Consider the following 23,022-nt stretch of genomic DNA (forward strand, 5'->3'; position numbering starts at 1 on the left):
ATTTTAAAATGTCACAACATTACAAATAAGTCTCAAAGCAAACCATGGGGATCCACGCAAAGCCTCCTCCCTTGCCGCCCACTTGATCTCATTAGTGTGTTTTCTGAGGCGTGTATGAATTGGGAGCTAAGAGGTATGTATTCATTTACTACGAACGTTGTGCCATTGTATTCCATGAAGGTGTCTAATAGCTAAAGTAGTTGCCACAGCATTAGTGCTATGTTGCGGAGGCTGAGAATGGATGCTGAAGAGCAGGCTAGCATATAAAGAAATCCCTTCTTGTGCAACATGAAGAAGGCGTATTTCTGGTGGTTACTAAAGTTGGTGCTGCACATAAGGAAGCATTATTCGAAAACCCTGCTCCTGCCAAAGCACAGCAAGAGGACTCAGAATGGTAATATGGTCACTTATTCTATGTCTGGCAAATCTTAATGTTCTTAGTTCTTAATGTTTGGCTCTCATCAAAGATGTTCATAGCCTTGACAGTTAAGGAAACAGTCAGCATCTCCTATAAATGGCTAAGAAGTTTGATGTTGGTCCTTCCTTAGTGCTCTCAAAGGAGACAGACTTAAATGGAAAGCAGGAACAGCAAGTGGGCTTAATGGGGTCAGAGTTTAAAAGGCAACAGCAGTCAAACAAGGTATGGTGTAGCTAGCAACTTTTTTTAAAGATGCCTTAAAGCAGGAGGGTGGAAGCTGTGACCATCCAGATGTTGCTGGACTCCAGCTTCCATCAGCCCCAACCAATGGTCAGGGACTATTGGTGCATGTGCGAATGACCCACTGATCTGTCTAGGAGTCCCCTTTCCCACCTTTGACTGAAATGCCAGGGGCTACTGTTCCTTGATAGAGAGAGCTTGCCAAAAGTGAGCCACAGAATGATAACTTCTAACCTTGATTTCTGTAACGTGCTTTATGTGCAGCTGCAACTAGTACCCCCCCCCAAAAGTTATTTAGGAAAACCTTTGCTGAAAGCATTGCACAGGCTCTCAGTTTGCTACATGGTTAGATTCAAGGTTTGACTACTTTTTGTATAAACTCGCAGACATTTATGGACTAAGAGGTCAGAGAAGCCATCTCTCCCAGTGCAGCCTACCTCAGTCGCTGAGATCTGTGGATGAAGATTTGTTCATGATGACACATGCTCCTGTTCCTAGAGCATGTTGTGACTTGAGCATGTCTTTCTAAGCACTGCTGCTCCAGTTCCCTGGAACTTCCTGCCCTAGAAAGGAAGCAAGTTCTATATTTTGATGTTGGTTGAAAACTTTTGTTCCCAAATTAGCCTCCTTGGTTTTTGCAACTTTGGCATCATGTTTTTAAGGTTGTTTCATGATTTGTACTAGGTTTAAAATGGCCATCTATATAGTCTATTTTTGTATGCTACTCAGGCATTCTTTGAATGTAGAGCAGTTTATACATTTTGGAATAAATGAATAAAGTGTATATATTTTGCTAGCATAATTGATTGATGTGAGATCCTCCCCCCTTACTTTGTTGTCTCCTCTTCCATCCCATTTATAAAATAGATGTATGGAATGAAGTGGTGGTTTCTTGCACTTGCTTGTCTATTTGGTATCCTAGAAGACTTGAGTAGGAGAGGAAGAGTTGCAAATCCTGAAGTTCACATGAATGTCGTAAGCTACGCAATCCTTTATTAATCATATTGCAGAGGCAGGCCTGAGATGGACCTGAAATGCAGAAGAGCAACGTTTGTTCCTTCTGTCTTTCCTTCCCCAGTCTAGAACAGGGGTAGCCAACAAGGTGCCCTCAAGCAACTGTTATGGGACTCCAATTCCCATGAACCTCGGCCCGCGGGACCAATGGTCAGGGAGTTCTAGTCCAACAACATCCGCAGGGCACCGTGTTGGGAATCCCAGGTCATCATGGGGTGGGGAGATGCAACTGGGAGTGATGACATACAAGATAAGATATCTTTATTGTCATCATGGAGTGGGAATCCCAGGTCACCATGGGGTGGGGAGATGCAATTGGGAGTGATGACATACAAGATAAGATATCTTTATTGTCATTGTCCCCTTGCGGGAACAAGGAAATTACTCGGTTGCTACATCCACTCAGATAAAGCATTCCGCATAATCCAAAATTTCAAAACCTAATTAAAAACAGTAAATATAATACAAATAACAAATATAATTAGATGACTTCAAAGTCCAGGCTTTCCATTTAAGGCCAAAATCGCTCTAGAGAAGAAACTGTTCCTGAGACGGCTCGTTCTTGCCTGCATAGTTCTATATCTCCGTCCCGATGGCGGGAGCTGAAAGAAATGGTGACCAGGGTGCGTTGGATCTCTTGATATGTCTAGTGCTTTTCTATGGCACCTGGTTGTGTAGATTTGTTCTAAGGTGAAGAGTGAGCAGCCAATAATGCTCTCTGCTGTTTTAATAATTCTACACAGCCCTGCTCTATCCTGAGAAATACAGCTTCCGTACCACACACATAAACCGTACGTGAGCACGCTCTGTATGGCACAGTAATAGAAGGCAAGCAGCAGCTTTTGTGGAAGATGGTTTTTCCTTAAAATTCTCAAAAAATACAGACAAGCTAAGGGGAAATGCAAAACTATTCCTTGAAGTGATACCGATGAGCCTGGGGAAACAGGAGGACACAGTGTGTCCATTTTTCTTCCTAGTATCATGAGCCTCGTAGAGACTTCTTGACAAGGCTCACCAGGAGGGAGGAGGAATGGGTAACAGGGTGGGGGAGTTTGATCCTGGGCCAGTGGCCTGTGAGCAGTGGCAGAGAAAGGGGGTCGGTGGGGGTGGGCTGCACCGGGTGCCATCATGAGGGGGGTGACAAAATGCCAGCTGAAATCGATGCTGCCTGTGTAGTGGAACTGAGTGGGGTTGAGTTGCATCGTGATGCTGGTGTGTCCCCTTCCCATTTCTGTGGCCGAGTGCATGCGCGGTTTGCCAGGCCCTGCTCTCCCTGCCCGTCCATGCCCCACCCTCGTTCAGGAAGCGCTCTTCTCACAGCCAACCGCCTTGCCAGCCATGTCCCACCTGCCTGCCTGCCTCTCTCTCTCTCCCAGCTCCCTTTCCTCTCCAAGCGCTCCCTCCCTCGAGGGCCTCCATCCCTGCCCGGTGTTGCCTTTCCTTCTCCAGACATGGCAAGCGTGCCCCACCCCAGCTACCATTCCACTGTCAAACAGCTCTTCCTGTTCTTACTCAATTCATCAAACGATGTGACATAAAATTTCCTCCGTCCTTCCAATCAAGGAATAAGGCAGGGGGTGGGAGACCAGCAAAATGCCCGCGTAGTGAGTGATCTGTGAGAAAGTTTTTTTAAAAAAAAAAAGAAAGGAAGGGAAAGGGGAAGAAAAGAGAACCAAAGCAGATGCAGAGAGAACAACTGTGACTTCAGCTCAAACTGAACAGAAGGGTTTAGGGAAGTCATCTTCTGTGAAGGACCTCTCTTCTCCAAAGCAGGCACTGAAAAGGAGAATAGCTTCCAGTCTCAGAAGCAGGCAGCTTTCCCCAATCACTCAGTCCCCTCTTCTTCAGAACTCCTCCTCCTCGCCACCAACTTCCTGGCCAACTTCAGAGAACTCCCTGGTTGTCTCTGGCACGTGGAGACCCACAGAGATAGGATGGCCCCTCCCCAGTTGGAGAGCCCCCCCCCAACTCTCATCTCCACGGAGATCAGGGAGCAGAAAAGCAAGGGACGACAGGGTCGGGTCCCCCATATTATTATTATTTTGCAAAGGTGCTTCTCTACGATTCTGCCCCCACCGCCCCCCTTCCTCCGCCACTGGTTATAACATCCAGGTATCACTAACCTGCCAGTCATTTGACTGTATGGGCTTCAGGCAGAGCAGCTCTCACTGCAGCTCTTTGTGAGACTGTGCAGGGCCGGCTCTAGGTAGACCCCCGGTGGCGCAGTGTGCCAGGGCAACAACCATACGAGAAATACGTAAAATAACCAAGCAAACATTAGAAATAGCCCCAGAATTGGCCTTACTAAACATCTTCCAAGACAATAATGTCCACTTACACCACAAAGAACTCATAACCCACTTACTCTCAGCAGCCAGAAACACCATAACCAGACACTGGAGAGACCTGTCAGGAGTAAGCATGGACCAATGGTACCAAATAGTATGGGGAACAGCCTTACTAGAAAAAATAACCAATAAGCTGAAACTGACATGGGGACAAATAGAAGACGGCTTCACCCCGGTATGGCTCCCCTTTATCACATACACAGCCCAACAAGAAAATGACAAAAATCCACCAACAGCAAATAATAATAATAATAATAATAATAATAATAATAATAATAATAATAATTTATTTATTTATTTATACCCCGCCCATCTGGCTGGGCTTCCCCTGCCACTCTGGGCGGCTTTCAGCAAACATTAAAATACATCAAATATCACAGATTAAAAACTTCCCTAAACAGGGCTGCCTTTAGGTATTTTCTAAATGTCAGGTAGTTGTTTATCTATCTGACCTCTGATGGGAGGGTGTTCCACAGAGCGGGTGCCACTACCGAGAAGGCCCTCTGCCTGGTTCCCTGTAGCTTTGCTTCTCGCAGTGAGGGAACCGCTAGAAGGCCCTCGGTTCTGGACCTCAGTGTCCGAGCAGAACGATGGGGGTGGACACGCTCCTTCAGGTATACTGGACCGAGGCCGTTTAGGGCTTTAAAGGTCAGCACCAGCACTTTGAATTGTGCTCGGAAACGTCCCAATGTAGTTTTTTCAAGACCAGTGTTATGTGGTCTCGGCGGCCGCTCCCAGTCACCAGTCTAGCTGCCGCATTCTGGATTAGTTGTACAAATCAATATGTCTAACCTGATCCAAAACACACACACACCCCACTCACACATGAAACAAAGAACACTACAGCCAACCACAAATGAACAACCATATCCTAGGCCAACCCCAAGATCTCTCACCACCAAAGGAACACAAGCGAACAGCAGAGAACAAGTGACGCTGACAAAAAAAACCACATATATTAAGTAAAATAGAAACATCGTCACCTGACCCCACCTATCTTTCCCCCATCTACCCCTTTTCTTCCCAATGTCTCAACAAATGAAACTGATTTGTAAAAATGTTACGAGAGACATTGGACATATTTTTGCAAATCAAGTAAATCTTTAATAATAATAAAAAAGCTCTCAGCATTTTTTTTCTTATTTTTTTCTTTTCAGAGTGAGCAGATTTCCTACAATGGATACCCCAGTGAAGAGTATGAAGTGTTAACAGATGATGGCTATTATTTGACAATTAACAGAATACCCTTTGGGCAAAAAAATCTTCCACTGGGAGGTATCTTGTTATGTGTGTTTAACAACAGCAGCAGCAGCAGCAACAAAATCCGTAGTCTATCAGCTGAACACACTTATAGTCCTCCCCATAAGTGAGAACCCTGACTTACCAGAACCACATGGAGGCATCTTCATGGAAGCGCATGGAAGCACATTGAGCAGCGCATGCTTCCAAGCTCCCATGAGACTTTCCAGGAAAGACAGTGAGAGGGCAGACACATCCAGTGTTGGCTGGAGCTTTGGGAGCATGGCTGGTGGGTGCCTGCCTGTCTCCCATTCCTAGTTTAATCTCTCACAAATATTTTGAATGCTTGAATTGCGCTTTGCTAACAAGCCGACTCTACAATCAAGGCTCAAATCCATGCCATTGAATGAGGCCACAGCCTGACCAACCAGGGCAGTCTCAAGCAGGTCGGCCGCCCTGGCGCTGAGGGGCGGAGATCGCTCCGGCGCCCCCGCCCTCACAGGGCACAGCATGGTTTCTGTGCGGCTTTGCCGCCCGGCGCCCTGCCTACCGGCCCAGCGCCCTGCCTACCGGCCCAGCGCCCTGCTGCACCGCGCCACCGGGGGTCTACCTAGAGCCGGCCCTGTGACCAACTTACGGATACAATGTACTGTAATATAAAGAATGCTTTAGGAATATGGGAGATTCAACAAAAACATCTTTGTTACCAGGGCACAGAATTTCTCAACTGCTTTGTTAAAACATACTTTGTTTTTAAAACAGGTCCCAAGGCTGTTGTGTTGCTGCAACATGGATTGTTTTCAGAAGCTAGCTTCTGGGTTGAAAATATGGCCAACAACAGCTTCGGATTCATATTAGCAGATGCTGGCTATGATGTTTGGCTGGGGAACAGCAGAGGATCAAGCTGGTCTCAGAGACACCAGCATTTGTCAACGGACCAAGATGAATTTTGGGATTTCAGGTAGTTTGAACAAAAAAGGAACAGCTTTACAGCCATTGACAATGTCATCTCACACTTCGACTATGCTGACCTATTCGTTGGGACGTAGGTTGTTAGTCAGCTGTGATACGGTCCCAAATTATGAAGGTAAAAAGGTAAAGGTACCCCTGACCGTTAGGTCCAGTCGCGAACGACTCTGGGGTTGCATGTTCATCTCTCTCTATAGGCTGAGGGAGCTGGCGCTTGTCTGCAGACAGCTTCCAGGTCATATGACCAGCATGACTAAGCCGCTTGTGGCGAACCAGAGCAGCACACAGAAACACCGTTCACCTTCCCACAGTAGCAGTACCTATATATCTACTTGCACTTTGCCATGCTTTTGAACTGCTAGGTTGGCAGGAGCTGGAACCGAACACAGGAGCTCATCCCGTCACGGGATTTGAACCGCCGACCTTCTGATCGGCAAGCCCTAGGCTCTGTGGTTTAGGTAATATTAATCAAATTTCCAAGTATAGTCAAACCTCGGTTCCCAAATGCCTCCGTTTTGGAATGTTTTGGCTCCTGAATGCCGAAAACCTGAAAGTAAGTGTTCCAGTTTTTGAACTTTTTTGTAAGCCGAACGTCCGACATGGCTTCCGCTTGAGTGCAGGAAGCTCCTGCAGCCAATCGGAAGCCACACCTCAGTTGTCGAACATTTCGGAAGCCAAATGGGCTTCCAGAATGGATTACGTTGTTGGACTGTATTTCTTCTGATGGCATGCTTCATGGTTCAAGTAAACATGGTTCATTTACCCGAGTACTGTCTACGCTGACTGTGTGGGATGCAAAGGGTTAAGTGCAGTCAAGTCACAACAATCCCTAGATAGTCCACTTGGAGGACTGAGGAGGAGGATATGACTAAACGTAGTTTCCTCTTCCTTCACATGCAAATGAGTTGAGGAAGTGGCAGATAAATCCTGAAGGAAACAGCCATTTTCTCTCTCTTGGACCAGACCTCTTGGACTACACACATCTTAGTGAGTCTCTCCCTCAAGGCCTCCAGCCTAGAGAGAGAGATGAGATGGAGTCTCACTTCTTATAAGTGAACTTCACAATGTATATATTACCTTTTAACTAAGCAAGTCTACCTCTTGAGTGTGCTGTACCTCGAGATGCTTGTAAGTAAACATCTTTTATACTTTTAAGAGCATTGTGTTGTGTCTTTTCTTTTAAGAGGGAAAAAGGGGAAATACCAGGAAAATACACTTTATTTTAGTGGCTTAAATCAAGCCTGCGCAAACGTTCTTCTGCTGTGTATTTTGCAAAAGGGGAATGTTTTTACTCTGCTAAAGTTTTGTGCTTGCTAGCGCAAGCGGGGATAGGATATATTAAACAATATCTCCTCATCCACATTCCTGAACATTCCCACATAGGGTTATTGCGGCCCAGAGTTGCGTATTTTGTGTATTTTTGAAGGATTGATTTGGATTGTGATTTTGAGCTGTGTAGGATTTTTCCAGTTAGAGTTTCCTGGTTGAGCACATGGTCTCTTTGTTCTGCAGTGTGCTTGGGGGATTAACTACCCCTCCCCTCCCTCAGAGTTTGCAGCACTGAGATAGCTCAGAGGTAGTGAAGATATTTTTGAGATTTTTGAGATTTTGATTTTGATTTTTGAAAGATTTTAAATTTTGGAAATTTTGGAAATTTTTGAAGTTTTAAGATGGCAAGCTCCAGTTTTGGTAGTGAGGCAAGACCAAGTCTTATGCTGCTTGATGACAATAATTTTGTGCAATGGAAGCAGCGCATTTTAGTTTATCTTGCTGCTAGGCGTGTTCTGCAGGCCATTAAGGAAGAAAAGCCTACAGGAACCGATGCAGAAGCTTTAGCCAAGATAGAAGCTTGGAGTATTAAAAATGATGAAGCCAAGCACATAATTTTGAGCAGTTTGAGGAATGAGCATCTATCGATGATAAATTTTGAAGATGATGCATCTAAGATCCTAGAGGACATTGAACGCATTTATGCACAATCTACAGAGAGTTCCTATAGATATTTGTTGGATAAGTTACTCAAGTTGAAGATGAATTCTAGAGAAGAGTTTACAGAGCATTTTAAGAATTTTTCTGAGATTGTTCAAAGAATTGCCTTTACTCCCAGAGCCTTTGATGATGTGACTAAAGTAACGTTTATGCTTGCATCATTGGGACCTACGTTTGCTCCTTTTAAAAGTATAATGGATCACACAAAGGATTTAACTTTTAATGAGCTTATCAACCATTTAAGAGAGGAATGCAGAGATAGCCTTGATTCTCAAGAAAGGAATCCAAGGAGGAAGGATAGCAGCTATGCATCCAAGCATTTTGGAAAGTCCAGAGAGACATCTAGAGAAATAATTTGTTTTAGATGCAATGGGAAAAACCACATAGCAAGGAACTGCAAGGGTTCAAATGGGGATGAAGTTGAATCCCACCCCTCAAAACCACAAGGCATTAAGAAGGGGAGTCGTGAGCAAACCATGTTGATGCAGGAGAGGAGTCTAGCTGTCCAGAATCGTGAAAATAAGCGCAATAAGTGGATTCTTGACAGTGGAGCGAGTTCTCATTTCTGTTATAAAAAGGAGTATTTTAATGAGATTAATAATGATGAATCCTCTGAAATTGAGATTGCTGATGGCAACATTGTAAAGGCATTTGGTGCAGGAACTGTGAACTTGCAATTCAACGTAGATTATGAGACAATTAATACAAAAGTGACTGAAGTTAAGTTTGCACCAAAACTCAATTGCAACTTACTGAGTGTTTCCAGTTTGGACAGGAAAGGATTTAAAATTACATTTGAAAAAGGGCAATGTATTGTGACTAAGCATGATGAAGTTTGTGCTCAGGGCACACTAAAGGACGGTGTATATGAGCTTAATATTTCAGAGAACCAGCGGAACCAGTCGACAAGGATGGCCCAACCAAGCAAAAGGGATCAAGCAAGTCTGGAACCAACAAGTGAGGAGTTTGTATTTTATCCTCTTGAACCAATACAAAGCACTAATCCACCTTCTAGTGTCGTAGCACCCCCTATAGGTGACACCCGAGAAGACGCGGAGGTTCAGGCCCCTGGCAGCACCAGAGACGAAGAGGATGAGGAGCAGCTGTATGGGGATATGCCACTGCTGGAGGAGGATGAGGAAGCTGATGCGGTCGAAAGACCAGAGGTCAGACACTCATCCAGAACCAACAGAGGTGTTCCACCATTACGGCTGTCCTACCTTTCAAGGTCGGCGTCTCCACAGGAACCTTCCAAATGGGAAGAGATAGAGAGGATGCCACCGGATGAAGCCAGTCTCTGGAGGAAAGCTGCTCGGGAGGAGATAGATGCACTTCATCGGAACAGGACCTGGACACTCACAGAACTACCTCCTGGTAAGGAAGCAATTGGAAGTAAATGGGTGTTCAAAGTTAAAAAGGGTTCAGAAGGGGAGGTGCAACGCTACAAAGCTAGGCTTGTGGCACAAGGTTTTTCCCAGAAGTATGGTGAGGATTACGATCAAGTGTTTGCACCGACAGTTCGATACAGCAGTGTCAGACTACTTTTAAGTATTGCAGCATCTAAGCAAATGTCGGTTTACCATATTGACATTGCGACAGCCTTTCTTCATGGCGAAATTTCTGAGCAGATTTATATGAAGCAGCCCAAAGGTTTCATTAAACCAAATGAGGCACATCTAGTGTGCAAGCTGCAGAAGGGACTTTATGGTTTGAAGCAAGCAGCGAGGGCTTGGAACCAGAAACTTCATGAGATGCTGGTGCAGCTTGGGTACAAGCAAGGGACTGCTGATAAGTGCTTGTACACCAAACAAAGGGATGGACAGTTTTCGTACATTTTAGCCTTTGTTGACGACCTTTTAATTTCTACGTCAAATGAGAAGGACTATAAAGACATAGTCAAACACCTCAACAGGGAAGTAGAGGTCAAGGAACTTGGAAAAGTGAAATACTACTTGGGAATTCAAGTTGAGAGAGAAGAGGATGGATCGTTCTTACTCAGCCAAAGGCAAAAGATAACTGAACTGATTGAAAGCATGCAGATGCAGGACGCACACCCAGTTGCGACACCGATGGCCACAGACTTCTTGAAGAATCAACAAGGTTCGAAGTTGCTGCCAAACAACACGCAATACAGGTCAGCGATCGGCAAACTTTTGTATTTGGTTACCACATGCAGACCTGACCTGGCAAGTGCAGTGGGGATCCTAAGTAGGAAAGTAAGTTGTCCCACTGAGCATGATTGGGCTGGTGTTAAGAGGGTTGTTCGTTATCTAAAGGGAACCATGGACTGTAAATTAAAACTGCCAGCCGTCAGAGACCCTAAACTGCTTGGGTATACTGACGCGGATTGGGCTGGGGATAATAAGGATTATAAGTCCACCAGTGGTTATGTTTTTATGTATGGGGACGGAGCTATTGCATGGGGAAGTTATAAACAGAAATGTATAGTTTTATCGTCCTCAGAATCCCAATACATTGCGGCTTCGGAAGCTTGCAGAGAGATCGCCTGGCTGGATCAACTCCTGAAGGACTTTGGCGTGCCAAGGAAGGGACCTGTCAGCTTGATGGAGGACAATCAGAGCAGTATGAAGCTGACACAAAGTGAAAAGTTCCTTGCACGCACCAAACACATTGGGGTCAGGTACCACTACATACGCCAGGTGATCGAGGATGGACTTGTTGAAATGTGTTACTGCAACACTGACCAGATGACTGCAGATGTCCTAACAAAGCCCCTGCCAAAAGAGAAGTTCCAGGATCTTCGTGGCAAGCTGGGACTCTTGGGTGGTTGATTAAAGTTGTTTATGTATGTTTTTGTGTATGTTGTGAATTGCCTGAGAAGGGGTTTGTGGGATGCAAAGGGTTAAGTGCAGTCAAGTCACAACAATCCCTAGATAGTCCACTTGGAGGACTGAGGAGGAGGATATGACTAAACGTAGTTTCCTCTTCCTTCACATGCAAATGAGTTGAGGAAGTGGCAGATAAATCCTGAAGGAAACAGCCATTTTCTCTCTCTTGGACCAGACCTCTTGGACTACACACATCTTAGTGAGTCTCTCCCTCAAGGCCTCCAGCCTAGAGAGAGAGATGAGATGGAGTCTCACTTCTTATAAGTGAACTTCACAATGTATATATTACCTTTTAACTAAGCAAGTCTACCTCTTGAGTGTGCTGTACCTCGAGATGCTTGTAAGTAAACATCTTTTATACTTTTAAGAGCATTGTGTTGTGTCTTTTCTTTTAAGAGGGAAAAAGGGGAAATACCAGGAAAATACACTTTATTTTAGTGGCTTAAATCAAGCCTGCGCAAACGTTCTTCTGCTGTGTATTTTGCAAAAGGGGAATGTTTTTACTCTGCTAAAGTTTTGTGCTTGCTAGCGCAAGCGGGGATAGGATATATTAAACAATATCTCCTCATCCACATTCCTGAACATTCCCACAGACTGGCAGTCACTGGGGATCTTCACACTCAGCCTTTTTCTATGTGTGATTCCCTTTCATGAGATTCAGGTGGGAAGGCAACTCTTTTGCTCTCTCTCTCTCTCTCTCTCTCTCTCTCTCTCTCTCTCTCTCTCTCTCTGTGTGTGTGTGTGTGATTTTTAGTGATGTTCTGTTGCTGGTACCCACAGCTAAAAAAAAATAAAGTGAGGAGTAGAGATGGTGGCTCCATCATCTCATTCCACACACACATATCAAACAAAACTCTGGGGAAAACAGGGGTGCTGCATCCCATTTCGCCACTTGAAATGGGAAGTGGTGCCCCGTTCTTCCTGTGCAGCACCCCCCTACTGCCAGCACTGCCCCTGTGTACCCACCTCCACTGGCACCTCCACTACGTGCCCACTTCCACTGGTACCACCTCCGCCCACCCTCCACGCTCTCTTCGCCACTGGAGGAGAAGCTGCATTGGCACTGGTTTATGGTGCAATCTCGCTAGATCTCACTGAAATCTCACCTGATCCCTCATGCTCCGTGAGATCTCACCATAAATGGATGCCAGTGCTGGCACAACTTCTCCCCCAGTGGTGAAGGTGGCAAGGTGTGAGGGGTACCTGCAAGGCTGCTGCCTCAGGGGCTTCCACCACCTGAGGCAGTTGCTTCACCCCACTTCATGAGCAGACCGGCGCAAAGGTGAAATATTTGTGAGCTCATAGGAGTCACTAATTTTGCAATAAAATTTAAAAAGCCCAATCCTATTTCCCAATTGCTATTTCAGTTTCCATGAATTCGGCATGTATGACCTTCCAGCAGTGATCAACTTTATTTTGAAGAAAACTGGGCAGAAGCAACTGTATTATATAGGCTACTCTGAAGGCGCTACCATTGGTATGTTAAAATGGAACAATCCTCTCTCTTTCTCCCTCCTCTCCCCGCAGTCTCTGTTGCTCACTTTGTCCTGTGTTCTGCTGTTTTGGATTCTAGAGGCAGCTGTTCCACTATAAGCTGCTCACCCCCCTTTTCTGTGTTGGGGGTCAATCTTGCTCCAACCCTGGCACTGTTGTGTCTGTATTCCCTTTGTGACCTTGCTTGACTCCACTATAGAGTACATAGGGATTTTCAGGAAAAGCGGGAAGACAGTTTTTTAGGTAGAGAAAGTTGTAGGGTGTCAAGCACATTGAGTCCCATCAAAGAAAAGGTAGGATATTTAAATAAATGATTATGAAAATAGATAGATAGATAGATAGATAGATAGATGATAGATAGGGGTCAGAAATCACCAGCCTGAATGTAAGATACACCCAATGGCCTGTCTTCAACTAGTCCTCTTGTCTCCACCACCCATCAGCTTCAAAAGAGGGAAGGAAAGAAGTTCTGAAGTTAGGTGACGGAACCTTAAAATGTGCCCCATCATCTACCATAAGAACTCTGGCCGTGCTGCATACGTACGCCTAGAGATCACAATTTCTCAGAGTGAGATTGATTTAAAGGCTTTTCAGTAACAAGAAAATGTGCTTGCACCATTTACCTTAGACTATCTTTCCATTGCGGTACAGTGATGCCAGTTCTTAAATCAAGAAAGACCTACAGGATCTGAGTGCAGAGTCTAGAACAGCTACGGATATTTAGTTTTTGGTAGCTCTAGGGGCAGAGTTCATCTGCTCATTCACCTGATGAGCATATAATTAAGGGGAAAACTTATTTTGAGGACAGAATAATCACATCCACTGCCTTCCTTTCCTGGCAAGTGGCTTCAAAGTTGCAGTGGTAGAGGTGGCACTCAGGTTTCTCCATCCTTGCTAGATCTATTGCTATCCTTCAATTTCCTCCCAGCAGCTGCAGTGATCATTTAGGGTACATATGGGGAATCTGTAACCCTCCAGATTGCTGTCAGACTCCAACTTCTATCAGCCCCAGTCAATAATATCAGGCCAGCCACAGGCTCTGCATCTCTGCTTTCAGATCAGGAAATACCCTTTTGGTAAACTGGAGAATCACTTAACATGATTTTAAATGTTCACTGTGGTTTTTCTCCCTCCCTCTTCCTCCTTAGGCCTCATAGCATTTTCAGCCATACCAGAGCTGTCTCAAAAAATCAAAACATTCTTTGCCCTGGCTCCTGTGATTTCTCTTAGATATGCAACAAGCCTTCCTTTCAAATTTGATGTCCTACTTCCTGAATACTCATCCAAGGTACTGGTCAATCACTATTTCATGACTGAAATTTCATCAAGAAATGCAAAGCTAATGGGACTCTAAAAATCACTTCTCCCACAAATTCATGGCAATTATTTCTAGTTACTCACCTTTTTTGCACTGTGTGTAAGAAAAGAAAGATTCTATAAACTGCATATATCTACAGAAGAATTAAACAGGCTATATTTTTTTGCAGAAATGTTGTGTTCCCCCGAGATCTTTTGGAATGCAGGGCAAGTTAGAAATATGCTAGTTAAAGGTAAATTTGATTCACATGCAATTCATGCACAGCAAAATTTCATCTACTAAAAATGTGTTTGATAACCAATCACATCAATTGGCTTTACTCTGAGCTGTGGATTGCACTGTCAACGAAACAAAGAAAATAAACTGAAAGACAAAGAAACTAAAGATTAAATAGATCAGTTCTTGGGGGGGGGGATGTGCATGTGTCAGGTGTGTCTGCTGCACACCCAGAAAGGGATGGGGGAGAATTTTAATATCATTTATAAGCAAATGTACCAAATATTCACTTTCGAAAACAATATACAAACAAATTCAGCATCCCTGCAAAAAGTCTGCTCACCTTTTCCTAGTGGGAGGCGTTGGGCCCAGACAGCTGGGTCACAACAGGATGCCGGCTTAGGGGGTGGAAGGTTGCCACCTCTTACCTGCGTCATGCCAGCCACATTGTTGTTGCTGGGGTTCTGCCCTCGTGGGACAACCAGCCAATCAGCTCTCAATATGAGTGTGGCCTTGGCTGATTTAACCACGACGCAGCCAGCCGTTACCCTCTCTCTTGCCCCATCGCTGGATCACCCAACCCACCCACCCTCTTTTCATGCTATGCTCAGATATGACCTTGCGATGGACAATTGTCGATTGCTATATTGTTGGGGCTGGGTAGGAATTTTTCCACTTGGCAAGTTGGCACCAGCCAATTGGTTTTCGCCCACCTAGTGGCAATCGTCACAACTTTTCTGAGGTTAGGCACTGGGTGAGCCTTTGTTTGGATGGGAGGGAGGTACTACCTGTCCCTCCTCAGTAAGGTTTTCCTGTTAAAGGGATCCAGAGTGTCAATCCTGTCCAAAGTCTGTGCATGGGCTAGGGCCATGTCACAGCCCCTACGAGGACCCCTCAGGCAGCAGCGGAGGAAGCCAATTGAGTGCCTGGGGTGGCTCGCGTGGGGGCGGGGCCAGCAGGGGCAGGATGCTCTGCGGGCCTCCAAGGAGTCTGCCTGCCTCCTCCCCCTCAGCCAACCTACAGCTGAGAGGGGAGGTGGCAGGCAAACGGTTTGGGGCAGTGCGGAGCCTGCAGGCATCCCAAGCCACAGCATCTCTCCCAGTCTTTCTCCACTGAGGGAGGTGACAAACTGGCGGGCGGCACTCACTGAGGGGCCTGCAGCGCACCGAGCCACGCATATCAGAGACCCCACATGCCAGTTTGTCACCCCCCCCCAGTGGTGACACCCAGGGCACCCACCTTGTGACACCCCTGCCCTCGCGGGGCCCTTAATGCTAATAGTGGTTAACCTAATAGTGCTAATAGTGGACTTCCTGCAGGCGGGCAGGAGTCAAGATATAGCCCGGTTTCACCCCAGTGCCTAAGCCAAACCACTAACATCCGTAACCAATTGCGGTAAGTTGTGACCTATTTGAACTCATATATTTCATATATTGTTCTCCTGGGAACTTTGTGGCTCAGGTGCCTTGGCACACAATTGCTCATTTCTCAAAAATCCCCAATCCGAAGTAGAATGTGCAAATAAATGTGTACATTAATTAAAATAGCTTCTGGAGAAATGCTATATAAAAATTGTGTGTGCTAGGCAGAATTACGTAGAAATTAGTGTTTATCTGGGAAATGGACAATGACCATTTTCACGTGGACTTTTTTAAAAAAAAAAACAATTATTTTTTTGGCAAACTAATGTGGAAATATGAAGAACTGAACTTTAGAGTGGGGAAATGAGAAATGTAATTGTCAGATTCATCCATCCACACTCCCAACCTTCCTTTGTTAAGTAGACCAGGCAGATTATCCTTGCAAGCTTCCCTGCAATTAGAACCAGACATGTTCAGCTGAATGCTCTTACAATCCCCTTTCAGCTTTCTCACTGAATGTAGAAGGGTTGGAGATGGAATAGGTGCCCCGGTCCGGCATGCAGGGACATTGGGGTCACCATAGAGGTGCCCCCTCCCACTCTCCAATTTTAACCTTTTAAGAGGTGCAAACAGCAACAAGGAAATCTCTAGAGACACAGCTAATTCTGCAAACAAAAACAATGGAAGTTCAAGATGAGTAACACCTTTTGCGAGTCCACGTGCTAAACCCTGTCCCTGGAGCCTACCCCCCAGAAATGAGACATAACAACAATGCATGGGTTTGAAATTAGGCCACAACTTTGTTGAATTTCAGGTGTAGGAACCTTGGCTTAGGCCTTGGAAGGGATCCCTCTCATACCTGACAGGGGCTGAGGATGCGCAAGGCAGTCAGACAAAAACAATTAAAGTTCAATACTGTATAAGTAACAACTTTCATATCTTTGCAGGGGCTGCTTGTCAGAGGAGAATTTTACGTGGTTCGAAAGGCTCTGAAATACTTGATCAACACATTATGCAGTGTTGCGCTCCTGGAGACGGGCTGTGCATATACCGTTTTCCTTCCAGGTGGAGTCAATTTAACAAATATAAATATGGTATGTAGACGTGTGAAGAAATCACAGTACTGTAAGTCATTACTGGTTTGCTGAATTTTCATGAGGTTCCATTTTTCAAGGGTGAAAAGCCCCATGAAAAATTGAAAGCTCACTTAGAGGAAGACTGAAATCAGATATGCATTGAAAGTAAGTCTCACTGAGCAGAAGAGAACTTACTTCTGAGTACATGTGCCTAGCATTGCCCTATCACAGCTTACTCCTACCATGTCTATTCAGAGGCAAGTCTCATTCAGTTCAATGGGACTTATTGTCATGGAAATGGGTGTAGCATTGCACCCACTGACTTTTACTGGTTTGGGGGTTGGGGTTGCACATGTCTGGAGCCCTGATATGATCCAATTTCAGACCAGAAAGTGTTTTTTAAAAAACAAACAAGCAAACAAACAAGCAAGCAAACCCAAACAAATATGCCTTCATTTCTACTATACTTCCAATGTTTTCTGGAATCACTTCCCCAAATTTCACTTTGTAAAATGGCTCAAGTTCCTATTCTGGTCCCTTTTTCAATGATATATATCTCCCTAGTTCCCTATTACCACCATAAGGTGGTACTATCCCAGCTGCTTATTTCTGTCTTTGGCATGCGAGAGAAGTAGATGGAGCAGCTGCCGACTGATATTTCCTGTGAAACAAGACCCGGAAAATTAGCATAAATAAAACTAGACATGTTCTGTACTGCAAAGAGGGGTGTGTGGGGTGTACGCTGAGGGGTAGTACCTCTGATGGGGTGTGACATGTCATGTTCCTTCTGGGGTAGTTTGTCCACCTTTGGTCCCCACCCTGCACTCATCTCTTACTTGTGGCTCCTAGAAACTGTCAGCTTTGGCAGTGGCCACACTCCAGGAACAGCTTCAACTGGCTGGTTAAACCAGGTGAGGGTAGTTGATGGGTCTCAAACCCTCAGTGTGTTAGGGGCTTCCCCTGCATGTGAAGACAGGCTCCGGCAGATTGAGCGGAACATAGTGGGTCCAACAGTCAAGAAGGTATTTTTTGCACATGCTGTAGAGAGAAATGAGGGGCAGATGGGGCTCATCAACCTGGGAAAGTAGCCCCTCTAGGAAAAGAAAGACTGATCCTAAACCTCTGCTGCCATGTGGGATATCTTCAGAAGAAGAAAAGGCTGAGCAAATCCTAAGACAGTTTGGATGGTGCCTTGTGTGCCTCCTTCCAGCAACTCCTGCAGCCAAGCTGGTGCCAAACGTATTGATCTGCTTTCCTTTGAATCCCATCAGCGAGGCCGAGAGAGGGGTCTTGTTATGTACATCAGCCTCTATGCACGTTGCCCAGACTTGCACCCAAGGGAGGTCACTTTAGCAGTAGCTAACGCACTGCAGAGGTGCACTCTACCCGCTTCTCAAGACAAACAGATGCCAACATCTGCAAAGAAAACAAACATGGAGTGATCGCATACATTTGAAGCCATGCACGCCTGGTGTGTTTCACCCCAATTTTGTTCTACTTATTACAAACTCCCAAGACTATATTATCAATTGCTTTGGGATTCCTCATGGAGTTGGCATGCCTGCATCTAGTCTAGCATCCTGTTTTCATAGTGGCCAACCTGATTCCTATAGGAAATCCACAAGCAGGGCCTCAGTCTCCCCAATCCTTTTCTCCAGCAGCTGCTACTCAGGGGTATATTGCCTCTGTCACTAGAGACATTACATAGCCATGCAGTTTTGTCATCCATGAATTTGTATTAACCCCTTTTAAAGCCAATCTTGTTCTTGTAATGCAAGGGGGACCAATATGTCCCTCTTCTCTTCATTCTTTGCAAACTGCACAATTGTATACTTTCTAGCCCACCCTTTTTTCCTCAACTAAGTTGCCCCAGCAATTATTGTAGCACTAATTTGTAGGGTAACTGATGTTTTTCTTCTTCTTCCCACTAGCTTTTCTGTTTCCTTTTCTTCTTTTTTAAAAAATGTGTTGTTTTTCAAACTTTACTTGCAGAGCCGACTGAATGTATATGCAGCTCACTTTCCAGATCGAACATCAGCTAAAAACATTGTACACTGGAAACAGGTAGAGAGTTATACACTTTGAAGAATAGAGTTCTATGCTTGCATGTACACTCAAAAATCACAAATTCATATAGGTTGTATATAACACTAAACTGTCAAAGCTCCCACCTAAGAATTATGGAAGAGTTAGTATGCTTAACATTCCCTGGGAAGCCGCTACAAAAATTAAGCCATTTTATGTTTGTACTGTTGTTCTAATAGGAGTTTAAATCCTGGTTTTCTTTATGTAGGCAGAGCTAACAGGTCTTTGCTAATGAGAATATATATATATATATATATATATATATATATATATATATATATATATATATATATATCCTCATTACCACACACACACACACCGGTATATCACAGGTTTACACCGATTGTTCTGCAAATGCCTTCATTTCAGAATGGCATTCTTCACATAAAAAGAAATTTCACCCCCCATGGATATTTACTACCGTAGAGATAAATTGCAAGAGGGACAGCCACCATTCCTTATTAGGAAAATGAAGATTTTACAGAAAAGAGTTAGAGCTAGGGAAAGACAAGCAAAATAAGACCTTCCTGGACACCTTTGAATCCAAGCCGGCGTTTGTAATAGAAGTACTTGAACTGAATGGTCTTATCAGGCAGGGATGTGCAGCTTTGTGTCCTCTAGGTGTTGTTGGACTCTAACTCCCATCAGTTTTTTTCAGGTATTACAGCCAATGATAAGGGATGATGGGATATGCAGTCTAGCAACATCAGGAGGAACACAAGACTCTGCACTCTTGTTTTAGCAGTATGGCTCTACAGAGTTCACAACCTCGATCCAGGTTCTCTGTCAGGCTGACTCATGCTGGGCTAATCCACGGACCAACTGGCCCACCTCATATTTAGTTCAACAGTGGGACTAATGTTTAATTAGTTCAAAATCCCTTATTAGACATATGGCCTTGAGGGAGGCAGGGGAAGAATACCTTCAACACCCCTGCTCTACTTCTCATTGAGTGCTCCTCACCCCACAGAACCACAGCTTTCACTCACTGTTAGGCCACCCAGTGTAATCCATAGAGAACTGTGGCTGTGCCAAGCCAACTCAATCAATCCATGAATCCATCTGAGTAGGCCCAGTTTGGCTTGGGACTTGTCGAAATCTGGTGCGCAGCCCTTATAGAGACTACGTATGATGGATTTTAATTCAGGCAATTGCCCTTTTCTACTATGCAAGTGACAGTCATTGCAACCGCTCTTCTCTAAGAGTCCTCTGTGCCTTCTGGTGTGCCTACAAAACCCCAGTGTAAAAATATTACCCTGCTCATGTCTAAAACTTCCACCCTGGGGAGCAAACCCTGAAGTTGAAATTAAGCTAGTGTTTCCCATCATGAGAACCAATGCTGATGTGTGGAAAATTAGCCTCTGAAATTAGATTAACAACAGTAAACAAAAATGAAAGATCTCGTTTAATCTCACCAATTACAAGAAAAATTATACGATTCGTGAGCGCTTTCTATTTTCTAGCAGAATTTGTGTGGGGCTTTTTGGCAATAGTAATAATAATATAATAATAATTTATTATTTATACCCCACCCATCTGGCTGGGTTTCCCCAGCCACTTTGGGCAGCTTCTAACAAAACATTAAAATACAAAATACAAAAATTCCTTCAGTAGCACCTTAAAGACCAACTAAGTTTTTATTTTGGTATGAGTTTTGGTATGAAGTTTCAGTGTATCTGAAGAAGTGTGCATGCACATGAAAGCTCATACCAAAATAAAAACTTAGTTGGTCTTTAAGGTGCTACTGAAGGATTTTTTATTTTATTTTGTTTCAACTCAGACCAACACGGCTACCTACCTGTAATTAAAATACAACAATCTATTAAATATTAAAAGCTTCCCTAAACAGAGCTGCCTTCAGATGTCCCCTAAAAGTAACAATTTCTAACTGAACAAAACTTTGAAGAATTGCACTGGGCAAGCCCACATTCATGGGATGCTGCCAGTAACCCCTTTCAATCCTGTCATGGTTTTTACACCACACTAAACCACACACCTGACCTCCCTTTGGCTGAGTTGCTGCTGCATACCAAGCCATAGGGGTGGGAGGGATGAAGCAGTGGTGAGGTTGGTGCAGTGCAAATGCAGTGGCGTACCAACCTGGTGCTCCTGGCAACGCATTTGCACTGCACTCATCCTTCTGCCTCTCCATCCTGGGATGCTGCAGCAATTCTGCTAGTGGGGGGCCAGGTGAGCAGCTCAGCCCCACCATGACATTCACTATTGCTTTTTAATAAATTAGGTAAGTTTACCTGTGCATTAATTCTGTGTTAAGCACTGGTGTATGTTCTTCCTTTATAAGAGGCTGTTAATGCCTCGCATTAAGCTTCTAAGTATGAGTTATAGGGGCTGTATTCAATTAACCTGACACTCAGGCCAAAGTCAGGGCAATGGCTCCTGCTAGTGCAATTGGGCTCCCCCCCCTTCTTATTCTCCTCCAATGCACATTCCACATCTCCCCCACATCTGCTCAGGGGTTGGGGGAACTCCCAGAACAGTGCATGGGGAAGAGAGGAAGGCTGGGCCGACCTGGTGAGCGGAAATATTTGTCCTGACAATCCAAAAAGTGAGCCATGTACAATTATTCCCTGTAAACCACTTTGTAAGCTGCCTTCCACAATATTGTAGATTTAGTTTTCTCAACGGTAGAGTTTTCACAATCCTCAGTAATGTGTATCATATAATATTTATGGTTTCCCTATTATTTTGATAGCTAAGAGAAACGGGAATATTCAGGTGGTTTGACTACGGGAATGAGAATCAGGCAATATATAACCAGGTAAGAGAGAACAATTTTTGTTCAGTAAATATGGTGAAAATAGAAATCTGCATCAAGGGCACATATTTGCAATGGTTCTGACTATCAGCACCATTATATTATTATTATTATTATTATTATTATTATTATTATTATTATTATTATTTACAGTGAAAATAGAACTCTACATCAAGGACAATTATTTAGAATGGGTCTGAAATGAGACTTTTCATGTACCAGCACAACCCAGATAATATTAACCATTTAGATTTCTTCCCAATTTCATTATGAAAGTTAAGCATAGGCCTAAGTTGCTCAAATTCTTAATGTGGGCTTGATAATGCAAAAATCTTAATTTTTTTTAAAAGATGAAAGCTCAATTATTTTATTCATTTATTTATATACACCCCACCTTTTCTTGGCAGAGCTCAAGGCGCACACATGGTTCTCCTCCCCTCACATGATTTCCTGATAACCACCCTATGGGGAAGCCTAGCGTGATTGTGGCTGACCCAGGGTCACTCCATGAACTTCATGAATGAGTGGGGATGTAAACTTTGGTCTCCAAGTCTAGTTCAACAATCTAACCACAATCATGCAATAGCGCTGACTTAATGTGAATATGATCCCTAAAGGTGTTTTCCTCCACAAGCTGAGAGCATGGTGGGCACAGGGATGTGTGTATTAGCTCCTCCTTCAACCCCACCCTTCTGCTGGATCCAACCTCAGACCTCCACACATTTGGCCAAAGTCTGAAGGGAGGGCCTGGACGTGTGTAGTTGTGTGCTTGTGGTTTCTCTCACATGACTAGAAGCTTGGAAACACAGTGGTACTTCAGTTTACAAACACAATTGGTTCCGGAAGTCTGTACTTAACCTGAAGCATACTTAACCTGAAGCGAACTTTCCCATTGAAAGTAATGGAAAGTGGATTAATCTGTTCCAGACGGGTCCACGGAGTACTCAACTTGAAGCATACTTAACCCGAGGTATTAGTGTAATTGGTTCCGGAAGTCCGTACTTAACCTGAAGCGTACTTAACCTGAAGCGAACTTTCCCACTGAAAGTAATGGAAAGTGGATTAATCCATTCCAGACGGGTCCGCGGAGTACTTAAATTGAAAATACTCAAACCAAGGTGTACTTAAACCAAGGTATGACTGTATGTGAGCTCCAACCCTATTCAAAGCATATTAGCAGACTACGAGTGTTCCAGTTAGAATGAAGAAAAACCCACCCTTCATATAAGCCTGTGAACACCCTATAGGCAGTGCTGTCACTAAGAACACTTGTGTGTTTATTGGTGTTTAATGATCCTCTGTCTTTTACTTTCCAGAGCTTTCCTCCCGAATATAAAATAGAGGACATGACTGTGCCAACTGCAGTGTGGTTTGGTGGGAATGACATAATTGCAACCCCAGGAGATATAGACTTTTTACTTCCTCGTATCACTAACCTGATTTACTATGAAAATATATCACACTGGAACCACTGGGATTTTCTCTGGGGCCTCAGTGCCCCCAGACTCATGTACAGCAAAATCATAGAGTTGATGGGGAAGTCTCTGTAAATAAATACTTTGCTAAAATGGATTTAACTTCATTTCCTTGATTGACACATCTTTCTTTAACACCTGTCACAACAAACCCT

The 23,022-nt window shown here is 44.3% G+C and overlaps 1 protein-coding gene across 2 annotated transcripts; it reads left to right on the top strand.

The window, feature by feature from the left end:
* Nucleotides 1–200: 200 nt before the first annotated feature.
* On the top strand, nucleotides 201–22,964 carry LOC118096648 (lipase member M). 2 transcript variants are annotated; one of them, XM_035138711.3, is made up of 10 exons: nucleotides 201–394; nucleotides 1,526–1,633; nucleotides 5,178–5,295; nucleotides 6,022–6,220; nucleotides 12,434–12,543; nucleotides 13,709–13,848; nucleotides 16,403–16,549; nucleotides 18,524–18,595; nucleotides 21,330–21,395; nucleotides 22,709–22,964. In XM_035138711.3, exons 1-10 carry the CDS (start codon nucleotides 392–394, stop codon nucleotides 22,940–22,942), a joined length of 1,197 nt encoding a protein of 398 aa, XP_034994602.3. In that variant the 5' UTR covers nucleotides 201–391; the 3' UTR covers nucleotides 22,943–22,964. The 2 variants fall into 2 exon arrangements, with proteins under 2 accessions (XP_034994602.3, XP_034994604.3); XM_035138713.3 differs by lacking the exons at nucleotides 201–394; nucleotides 1,526–1,633; nucleotides 5,178–5,295 and adding an exon at nucleotides 5,306–5,548.
* Nucleotides 22,965–23,022: the final 58 nt, after the last annotated feature.

This window comes from Zootoca vivipara, chromosome 5 (genome assembly GCF_965207765.1).
Source record: "Zootoca vivipara chromosome 5, rZooViv2.hap1.1, whole genome shotgun sequence".
In the NCBI taxonomy this organism is placed as follows: Eukaryota; Metazoa; Chordata; class Lepidosauria; order Squamata; family Lacertidae; genus Zootoca; species Zootoca vivipara.

Coding starts and splice junctions, on each gene's coding strand:
- LOC118096648 (XM_035138711.3), top strand. Junction 13,849..16,402: donor TTCCTGAATACTCATCCAAG/GTACTGGTCAAT, acceptor ATATCTTTGCAG/GGGCTGCTTGTCAGAGGAGA. Junction 21,396..22,708: donor ATCAGGCAATATATAACCAG/GTAAGAGAGAAC, acceptor TTTACTTTCCAG/AGCTTTCCTCCCGAATATAA.